Source organism: Aplysia californica, unplaced genomic scaffold (genome assembly GCF_000002075.1).
Source record: "Aplysia californica isolate F4 #8 unplaced genomic scaffold, AplCal3.0 scaffold00742, whole genome shotgun sequence".
NCBI classification, from domain to species: domain Eukaryota; kingdom Metazoa; phylum Mollusca; class Gastropoda; order Aplysiida; family Aplysiidae; genus Aplysia; species Aplysia californica.
The window spans coordinates 44,519-55,304 of record NW_004798012.1 but is presented as its reverse complement, the minus strand read 5'-3'; the positions used below and the strand labels follow the sequence as shown (position 1 = coordinate 55,304).

Genomic DNA, 10,786 nt, shown 5'->3' with positions numbered 1-10,786 from the left:
CCTGCCCTTTCTTCAGGGGCCTAGCGGAGCTTAACAACAAACTGTGTAACCTCCTTGGGGCCTTGCCTTGCCACCACAATCTGAACGAACACCCCGCTCCCCCCCACCCAAAAAACCCCCAACAACTTCCAATTGAACTGCGCACCTTATAGTGTAGCAGTATTAGCAGTATTGTGTTCAATTTGAAAAGGATTGTTTACACAAACTCTTCACTCCACGCGAGTGATGGTGTACTATTGTTGTACCATTTTGTGGAGTAGCAAGGATTCCACTCTGATTTTGTTCATAAAGTTTTAATAGTAGATTAGTAATGTCTGTCATCTGAAGGACATGATAGTCTATATCCTGCTCAAGTAAAGTGGGACACGAAATCAGAATTATCTTACAAGTTACAAAGGCTCAAAGGTGTCACGTTGAGATAGGGCACTGAACTTCATTTTTCAAAAGTTTGCGATTTGCGGTAGGCCGGTAGGTTAGTTTAGATTCTACTTTCTCGCGTTTAATTCAGGGGGAGGACTTTCGTAGCGAGCGATCACTCTGAACTCTATGAACGTAATACTCAATGGCCATCAAAATCAGTATGGAAGACCTAAAGCCAGTGTTTTTCTAGTCTTGTAACAAATGATGAAATTGCCGTGGTTTAGATCTGTTACGTGTACATGATTCTCTGAACTCCAGCGCAAAGTTTTGTCTAGATCTAGATCTAGATCTAGGCCCGACTGGAATTAAACACGAGAAAGTAAACAATTGCCCGATATTCCCCAACCCCAGATCTGGGTCTGGACAATTAACGCACGGCGTAAGAACAGATCATAAGCCTCTTTTTTATGTGTTCAGAAGATTGTTCTATCTCTATCCGTCAGAGTCTGACATGTCTCAGTGTGTGTGGTGTGGTGTGGTGAACAGTGGTGGGGTGTAGCATACTGTCTAAGTCTAGAGTTGGAGCTATTCAAACCTAGATACGCAGTGGCTACGTCTGCAGGCTACGTTCATGGTGCACATAGTTGGCAGGCTACGTTCATGGCGCCCTGAATGCAGTTTGCAGGCGTTGTTGAGGCTACGTTTACAGCACAAAAGCTTCATTAAGGGGGAGCGTCCACTGCCGGGTTAAGTCAGTTGGTTTTAGTCTGTGACGACAGTGACATATTAAATATTTTGGCCAGCTTCAAGTGTTCCATCCCATGAGATGAAGGAAAACAAAGCGCCCTTACAGAATTAAAGTCGGGATATGGGATATATATGGAAAATTGGAATACGGTACAAGGGAAACAAGAGGTGAGAAAGATGGGAAACAGAAGGTGGGATTCGGAAGATTGGACTGGTCATAAAAAGTGTACAATAACTGTATCGCTCCAGGTCATCCTGGGAACCGACGCACAGAGAAAATGATGGGGGGATCAATTATTCTTATAAATATTATAATAATGTCAAACACCCTCTCTCTCTCTCTTTCTGTCTGTCTGTCTCTCTCTCCCCTTTCTCTTTCCTTCTCTCTTTCTCTCCCCTCCCCCTTTCTTCTGTCTGTCTCTCCCTCACACTTTCTCTCCCCCTTCTCTCTCCCTCTCTCTTTATCTCCCCCCCCACCTTCTCTCTCTCTCCCCCCCCCTCTCTCTCTCCCCCCCCTCTCTCTCTCTCTCTCTCTCTCTCTCTCTCTCTCTCTCTCTTTCTCTTACTCTCTCTCTCTCTCTTTCTCTCTCTCACACACACACACACGCTCTCACACACACACTCTCACACACACACACACACACACTGCCCACAGACAAAATTGCACGCTTTCAACTCGAGTGCGCTGGAACGTTTGTTTACACTCGTATATCACGGGCTGTCACGCGCTAACGCAAAGTCACGCCAAAGTCTCGCCCGGACGCAAGATAGGGCTATTGAAACATCTTGGTAGTCGTATATATTTTTGTCATAGATCCTTTATTGCATTGTTACGTAATTGAGAGCTCGTCGTTTTCCCTTACACTGGCGAACTCTGAGCCAGAGCTCAGTGTAAGGGAAAACAACGAAGGGTCGATCGATCCAGGATCACTTCTTCGTTTTCCTTCATCTCATGGGATGGAACGCTTGAAGCAGGCAAAAATGTTAAATATACGTCACTGTCGTCAATGAATAACACCGGCTTACTTCTGTCCCTGTAGAATTATATAGTATGCAAATTTAGAAGCCAAATTATGCAAAAAAAAAGAGCAAAATTATGCAAAAATTGTGCAAGTTACTGCAACACCATTCGCGACATGTTTTGCACTTTTTCAACACCAATTTTCATGATTTTCTTGTTTTATGTACAGAAAAATTGAAAACAGAGCATATCAGTAATTTGTTGTGTATTTGGGAAAGAAAACAATACACATCAGTAAAAAAAACAAACAACCAAAAACAATAATCTCTGTAACTTTCAGCTGTAGATCTAGATCTATAGAGGAAAGAAAAAAGTAAAAAAAAAAAAAAGAACATCTGGACCTCTGATGCTGGCATATTACTAAAACCAGGGACACCTGTCAAACATGAAACATCAGCAGACATGAGAACAACTTTTGATGGATTGAAAAATTGAACAAGCTCAAGGAACAAAATCACAACCCAACCCATAACTTTGAGATAGATAGATCTGATATATTTCACCCCTCTTGACAGGAACATGGGTCAGCTGACGTCACGACAAGAGCTGATCAGTTCAGAGGTCAGTAACCCGCTCATGCGCAACTGGCTGTGTGCAAATTTGGCTGTGAGAGAAGCATCCAATGCCCTCGCCAGATATGTACATTTGAAGATATCTCTGATGCACAAAGAGATGCAGAAATCTGTTGGTGATTTGCCTGTGTGTGTTTTCAACTGCAGCAAAAGAGAATCTGCTTGGTGCTCTACATGTGAAAGGTTTGTTTTGTAACCTGTGGGAACTGTTGACTTTCTCTGGGCTCACTTGTAAAAATGTTCATACTCACAAGTCAAATCTATAAAGAATCTGTACTCTTTGTATTAATAATGAAAATGAGAGTTCCATGCTATTCCTGCAATCTTTCTTACTTTTGTCAAAGCCTATACTTATTTATGTGGAAAAATATTCTTCAATGAGAGATTCAGAATATGAAAAGAATTGGTTCAGTTTTTGTCACTTGACAATTGAGGCTATCAGCACGAAAATATGTCTTTGATTACTTAGATTACAATATAATGCAGAAAGGAATTAATATTGTCCGGGTCTTGATTGTCAAGGAAAGGCTTTATCAACGGGAGATAACCGAGATATAACCATTGTGGCAACAACTTTTGTGTGGATTATGTCCCTTGGATTTGCTTGCTGCATTTGCTGGGTTATTGTTTATAAAATTTTATTTGGTTTTAAAGTGAAAGACAATCGTTCTCTGCTATCTTTGTTCTGTAGCGGATAGTAAGAAGACATGGTTGTAATATACTAAATTTTGGCTTCTGATGTTAGCTCGCAATAAAATGCTGCTCAAATACACTCATCTGTTTGCCAATTTTAATCAAATGTTAAAAATTTTATGGCACGACCCTTTTTTTTTGTCCATTTAAAAACATTTAATTTTTGTGTTGATTTTATTGAAAAAACTTTGATAAAAGACACAAAAATGTTAATTTGCAGTTTCCAAGGGCACTGAAGTTGTAGAAGTCACCAAACTTTGGAAGCCGTTTTTTGTGCTAATTTTACCTTTTACTCCAGGCGACCCCCACCTCCTTCAATAGTAAAAATCTCAACTACCATTTAAGTTATATGGGTAGTTTTTCCATCCAAATCAAGACGAATGAACATTGTCATATATGTTTTATGTTAACCTCTAATTAATGAATGTTGTCATATATATATTTCATGTCTACGGGTGATTATTGTCATTTTAAAAATGTTTATCTATTATCTGTAATTACTGTTGTTTTTATATGTTTAATGTTTATCTGTAATGACTGTTGTTATATGTTTTATTTTTACCCCTACCTGAAATGACAGTTGTTATATATATATATGTTTTATGCTTATGTTTACCTGTAATATAATAATAATTATAGCGCATATCCATGCTCAAGAGCATGCTCTATGCGCTTTACAACCATTATAACCCCAGCAGACCCTCTAAGAACACTCAGAAACATTCTCGGCTTCCACGGAAGCTTACAGTGCAAGCTGCGGATTTCATGCGCTCAAACACTATCAAACTGACAAGATCGTTCACTGTCTATAGCCGGGTACCCATTTCCACCTGGGTGAAGTGAGGAAAAATTGTGCAAAGTGCCTTTCCCAAGGACACAACGTCGGGCCCCTGACGGGATTCGAACCCACGACCTTACGGTTGCGAGTCCGAGAGCCTAACCACTAGGCCACCGACTGTTGTTCTATGTTTTATGTTTATGTTTACCTGAAATGACTGTTCTTATATGTTTTATGTGTACGTCTACTGTAATGACTGTTCTTATATGTTTTATGTGTACGTCTACTGTAATGACTGTTCTTATATGTTTTATGTGTTTACCTCTACCTGTAATGACTGGTGTTATATATGTTTCCTGTTTACCTTAAATGACTGTTGTCATACATTTACCTTTAATCTGTCCCCGTCGTTTTATGCAAGAAAAATTCTGAAATTATGCAAACTGAGCCCAAAAATGTGAAATTATGCGATTCTGTTAACTTTTAACAAAGAATGATAAAGGAAAATAATCAGAAATTATGCAAGAAAGTATCAAATTTTGCTAAATTATGTGGGGTACAAAAAACCACGGGGACAGTTTAATTAACAACTCTTGTTGTTGGTGTCATCTGTACAGCTGGAGGAGCCACATCCTGGCGGCCTGTGAGAGAAACTACAAGAGTCATGTCAACTGGTCCCGTCTGAACTCTTCCCAGTGGTCTCTAAACCCCTACGAAGTCGGAAGGGCCTTTATCCCAAGGGCACATAGACTTTATTACAAGTCGGCGGAATTTCACGAGGATTTTCGCTTTTCTTTAAGTTTCTTGGAAAACTGCGAGGAGGTTCTCGTGCGCAGATCTTTGTGTGAGAGGGCGTGGCAGTGGCGAGGGAAAGTCCTGAGGAAGAAAGGAATCATGCGGCTTGGGTCGCAGGAGCTAGAGTCGTGCATTTCGGTGCTGGTGAGTCTGGTCTCTGTGTCGGAACTGCCGGAGAGAGAGACGACGATCGACAAGCTGAGGAGTCTGATGAGAGATTCAGACGAGGAGCACGAGGGTTGTGTTGTCATGTAGAAACCAAAAACTGGTGAGATTTTTGCCTGTGCCTTTCAATCTTTCGGTTGCTTCCATCTTTTTGAAACCCGTACAACACCTGACTATTTGTAGCCCTCACTTCCCTGTGGTCCAGGAAATACTGGAGTCCTTGACCTCTCAGGCCCAGCCACTACAAACAGTAGACTACAGTTTATGACTGTAACTTTTTGTCGCCAATAAAAAACCCCAAAAATTCTATATTGCTTTTCTGTACAGTTCAAGAAATGTACAACATTTTTCAGAGACAATTGGATGGATTGTTGCAGAGTACCTGGCTGGATGAGATGGCCGGTGCCTGTGAGGGAAATATGCCTGACTGGGACAGGGGGAAAGAGAACTCATGAGAGAATTATACGATATATAGGCTACGTGACTGGTACAGGGGGAACAAGAACTAATGTGGGAATTATACTATATATACATGACAGGGACAAGGGGAAAGAGAACTCATGAGGGAATTATACGATATATAGGCTACGTGACTGGGACAGGGGGAAAGAAAACTCATGAGGGATTTACGATGTACAGTCAAACCTGTGTAAGACGGCCACCCATTGTCAAGGAGAAAAGTGACCGTATAAGACAGGTGGCCGTCTTAGGCAGGACTGATCAAGATGAAGAAAACAAACCATTCCCATCTGAGGTCCCAATCGAAAATAGCCGCATTGTTGTTGTTTTTGTTGTTGGTGGTGGTGGTTTGTATTTTGTTTTTAATTTTTATTTGTTGCTGATTTTGCACAAGGGTGACAATAAAACGAAATGTATCAGACGAGGAAGACCGAGTGCCATATTAAAACAAACACATGGGTCTCCACCACTTGGAGAACGAGCGACGCTTCTATCACAAGTTCATGTTGACGTCCTTTGTTACTTTGTTACAGACTGGGTAAACAGTGACCACTCATCTCACGTACGATTAGTGTAAGAATTCTGGGCGGGGCTTATGGGTTATGAGGGATCACACGCTTACCTCACCAACAGCTGAAAATTAGTAGCTATTGGTCAACAGTGGGAGGGGACTACGCAACATATGATCGGTTGGAGGGACTACCTAACAACAACGACAGGTGATTGAATTATGACGGCTCGCCCACAACGCCAGGGGCCAATGCACAATTTATGACAAAACGTAATGGAGTCACAAAGGTGGCCGTCTAAGACAGGTATTATTGCTTAGTGTGATAGGGGTTGTGTGTTAAAATATGGTGGCCGCGGCCGTGTTGAACAGGTGCCCGTTTTACACAGTTAAATTATATAGAAAAAACGCAAGGGGGGAAATGGAAAGTGGCCGTTTGTGCAGGTGACCGTCTTATAGAGGTGGCCGTCAGGGCAGGTTTGACTGTATATGTGACAGGGAGAGGGGGAAAAGAACTCATGAGGGAAATATTCGTGACTGGGGCTGGAGGAATGAGAACTCATGAGGAAATTGTACAACATAGTAAAATATGTGACTGGGCTGTAACGGTGAATAATATGTAATGCTCAAATTTGTCAACTTTGTGTTTTTGACACGACATTCATAAACATGTAGGTGTATAAGTTCTTCTAAGCATGTGTGTGTGCGTGCAGGTTTGTTTCTTAGTGTGAGTGTATATATACAGTGGAACTCGGATTCAACAAGGTTGCCGGGCCTGACCTAAAATCTCTTTGAATCCGAGTGTTCATTTTTAGCAAACATGAGGTTTTGTGTAGATAATTACAGGCACTGAGCAAGTAATGTATAAAGAGAAGTAGCAAGTGGTGCCTGAAATGTCTGCATATTATGAGCTGTGAAAAAAAAGACTTATTCATTCAAATGCACGCCTGGGTCATCTCAATTGTTTGCCAAAAATTTTGTCGCTGTGTAGAGCCTAGCATACAGCAACTTTTGCTTCCATAGACCAGCGCACAATTCATTACGTGGATCAATGTCAAGACTAGCTTATCAATGTAATAATGGTCAGTTGCCGGGAGAAAAAAAGACTGACGCGTTTGTATCTGCGACGTTCCACACCCGGACTAATGGTGCCCCCCCGTGCCCCTGACACGCACACACAGTCACACGTGTTCAGGCCACCCGTCAGATCCCCACACACGCTAGAGTAGACATGTGCGTGTGCCAACAATGCATGTGTTAGTATGAAAGAAGGCTGCTGATTTGTCGCATGCAATCAGTTAAGCGAATAAATGGTTCACGATGCAGGCGCAATGGATGATTTCCGGGAATAGATGAAGTTCGTTGCGGGAGAAAAATGAGCGAAGCCACATCAGCGGGGGCTGTTCACCCTGGAAGCGACCTTGTTGAATCTGAGCTTGCTGATTTAAGTGTTCATTGAATCCGGGTTATTTTTAACTGATTTTTAAGAAGAAGAAAAAATAAAAGGGGCAATCCATCTCTTTTCATTGAATCCGGGTTCTCATTGAATCCGAGCTCGTTGAATCTGAGTTCCACTGTATACATGTGTGTTTTAAAATGTGGGTTTCAAAATGTGTATTTTTCTTAGATTGATGCTTGTGTCTATTATATAGATGTATTTCGGTTTTGTGTGTATGTGTGTGTGTGTGTGTGTGTGTGTGTGTGTGTGTATGTGTGTGTGTGTGTGTGTGTGTGTGTGTGTGTAGTGAGAGAGAGAGGGTGTGATTGTGTATCTGAGTTTGTGTGTCTGTGTGTGTGTGTGGGTGTGTGTGTGTACAGCTGAAACAAAATGTGACTTTCTCTATGGACAGTTGATTAACTGTATTTAAATAATGTCTGACAGATGAACTGTTTATTGAGCAAGAAAACTGATGGCTTTGTAGTTCAGTCTATAAATGGCACACACGACTGTTGTCTTTGTTGAGCATTTGTACAGCACAGACTGAACAAACATTGTAGCACCAGTAACTCATTATTGTGGGTGTCCTTTGCGGATGGGATGGGGTCGGGTCGGGTCGATCGCCCGACTCGTTGCCTGAAAACAAACGCGTATGTTTTTGAGGGTTAGCCGCTTTGCGCCCTCAATCTGGCCAGCAAACTGACCTGACCCGACCGTGTCAATGGGCTCCCCGTATGACTGTATTGTACCTTATAATTGTGGGAAACTTCAGAGTGAATACACTCACAGTTGAATATTAATTTGTGGATTTTACTATAATTTGTATACTTTTCCTTTAGTGTCATAGAATGTGTTCTTAAGCTGTGGATGCCTTTTTCAGTTCTGAAAGGTTATTATTACTAGGAAGCTGGAACTCTGAATCAAATATCTCTGCCCAGTAGGTCATTGCCAAGTGTTCAGACTAGCGGGGATCTCACTCCAGGTCTGTGGGCATCTGGTACAGCGAGATCGGTGAACAATTATGTCTGGCCCGGTGAACAATTATATCTGGTTAGTGGACAATAATATCTGTCCGGTGAGAGAATTTTAGGTGCACAGTCCATCCTCAGAATCCCCACAACACAGAACCTTACTCCGAACATAGAAGATTCTGTTGCCAAGAAAAGATGCCAAACATCCAGCTCTGACAAACAAGCATGAGAGTTGTGTGTGAGTGTTATGTACGTACATGTACTGCTAACTGTATGGAGGATTTATTACAAGTTGTGTGTTAGTGTTATGTACGTACATGTACAGCTGACTGTATGGAGAATTTATTACAAGTTGTGGGTGAGTGTATGTACGTACATGTACTGCTAACTGTATGGAGGATTTATTACAAGTTGTGTGTGAGTGTATGTACGTACTGACGTACATGTACAGCTGACTGTATGGAGAATTTATTACAAGTTGTGTATGAGTGTATGTACGTACATGTATGTACAGCTGACTGCATAGAGGATTTATTACAAGTTGTGAGTGTATGTACATTGTACATAGTACATGTACATACATGTACTGTTGACTGTATGGATGATTTATTACAAGTTGTGTGTGAGTGTATGAACGTATATATATATATATATATATGTACAGCTGACTGTGATTGCATGGAAGATTTGTTACAAGTTGCGAGTGCATGCATGTACACGTACATGTACTGCTGACTGCATGGAGGATTTATTACAAGTTGTGAGTAAAAGATTTCTGGAAAAAGGAATTGATCGTACGAGTGACTTCTCATTTTTTTCGTCCGTTCAAACATTCGTCTTTGTTCCATGGGGTGAGAATTTTTCTTCTCTGCTGGGTGCCTGTTTTTGTTTTGTTTCTTGGTTTTTTTGTTTTTTCTAAAGACTTTATGTTGATTAAATAGGCAAGATCTCTGTGCTGTGCAGTGTTGTGTTATGGTCAGCCAAAGGCCAAAGTGAAACATTATAATAAAGAAATTTGTACATATATTTTGTTTCATTTGTCCATAGATTTTACACTGTTCTTAGATTTTTGTGTGTATGTGTGTGCGTGTGCCTGTGCATGTGCCTGTGCATGTGTGTGCGTGTGCGTGTGTGCGTGTGCGTATGCGTGTGCGTGTGTGTGCGTGTGTGTGTGTGTGTGTGTGTGTGTGTGTGTGTGTGCGTGTGTGTGTGTGTATGTGTGTGTGTGTGTGTGTGTGAAAGCAATACATGATAGTCTAAGCCTGAAACTCATGGTTGTTGTGCAAAAGGCACCTGGGCAGCTAGCTACAATTATTTATTAAATTCTATCTTAAGTCCAGATCATGAAAGTCTGTCTCCATCTTGCTCCTAAGAATATCAAGTGCTATCTTTGTTTAAATGTTGAGGTCTGTAGACGGAAGAGTCGACCTATGTGGTTTCTGGGGAAAATGTGAATCAAAGGTCAAAGCCACTAAAACTATAAAAATACATGTGTGTTATGTTTTTGAAATGATCTGATGAACAGATACCGATGTCATCTATAGGATAATGTATCCAGTATACCCATGGCTCATTATCTACCACAGAAACAATTATAAAGAAAATTTGTATAGAGGCATCTGTGGTGTAGTGATAGTTTTAGCATAGAGATGGGCGTGGTCGTGCCTTTACAAACAACTCATCTGTGATTGATCAATGGTACGAAATAATAATATCAAGATGCACACACTCAGTGAAATGACTACTAGTAAGTCTTGTATGAAGCAGGCTGTTGGTTATGTAACACAAACTATCGTTATCTGATAACAAGTTGTCGCGAAGCTCAAACTGTCATTTAAAATAAAGCTAAAAAAAATAAAATAGGAAGATAAGTTACAATCCTCTCACTTGTGCTACTGGGATGTTTAGTGACAGGAGATATGGTGCGAAAACCCCAACATAGGTGACAGGAGGTAGGCTGAGAAAACCCCAACATATTTATGTGACAGGAGACAGGGTGAAAAACCCCCGACATACATGTACTCGTAAGTGACAGGAGATCATATTACATGTATATATGGTGACGCAAACCCCAACAACAACAACAAAAACTTTGGTGCACGTGGCCTAATCGTTGAACCGTGTGCTAGTGCATATGAACTGAAACCCATATATTATGTCAGGGTGGGCTAAAAACTGCAAGGCCACATTTTCTTTCTTTCTTTCTTTCTTTCTTTCTTTCTTTCTTTCTTTCTTTCTTTCTTTCTTTCTTTCTTTCTTTCTTTTTCTTTTTCTTTCTT

General features: G+C 41.0%; 1 protein-coding gene across 4 annotated transcripts; it reads left to right on the top strand.

Moving 5' to 3' along the window:
• The first annotated feature begins 190 nt into the window (after positions 1-190).
• Positions 191-5,438, top strand: LOC101851152 (uncharacterized protein CXorf38 homolog). 4 transcript variants are annotated; one of them, XM_005109002.2, is made up of 3 exons: positions 191-460; positions 2,644-2,883; positions 4,789-5,438. In XM_005109002.2, the coding sequence occupies exons 2-3, from the start codon at positions 2,648-2,650 to the stop codon at positions 5,219-5,221; spliced, it is 669 nt and encodes a 222-aa protein (XP_005109059.1). In that variant the 5' UTR covers positions 191-460; positions 2,644-2,647; the 3' UTR covers positions 5,222-5,438. The 4 variants fall into 4 exon arrangements, with proteins under 4 accessions (XP_005109059.1, XP_005109057.1, XP_035828459.1 ...); XM_005109000.2 differs by having other exon boundaries at positions 191-468; XM_035972566.1 differs by having other exon boundaries at positions 191-799.
• The last annotated feature ends 5,348 nt before the right edge of the window (positions 5,439-10,786 follow it).

Bases quoted from the DNA above. Each gene is read 5' to 3' on its own strand.
- LOC101851152 (XM_005108998.2), top strand. From the start codon at position 1,229: ATGGGATATATATGGAAAATTGGAATACGGTACAAGGGAAACAAGAG. The intron at 1,276-2,643 runs GTGAGAAAGATG...CCCTCTTGACAG, and splicing joins CGGTACAAGGGAAACAAGAG to GAACATGGGTCAGCTGACGT. The intron at 2,884-4,788 runs GTTTGTTTTGTA...TCATCTGTACAG, and splicing joins TGGTGCTCTACATGTGAAAG to CTGGAGGAGCCACATCCTGG.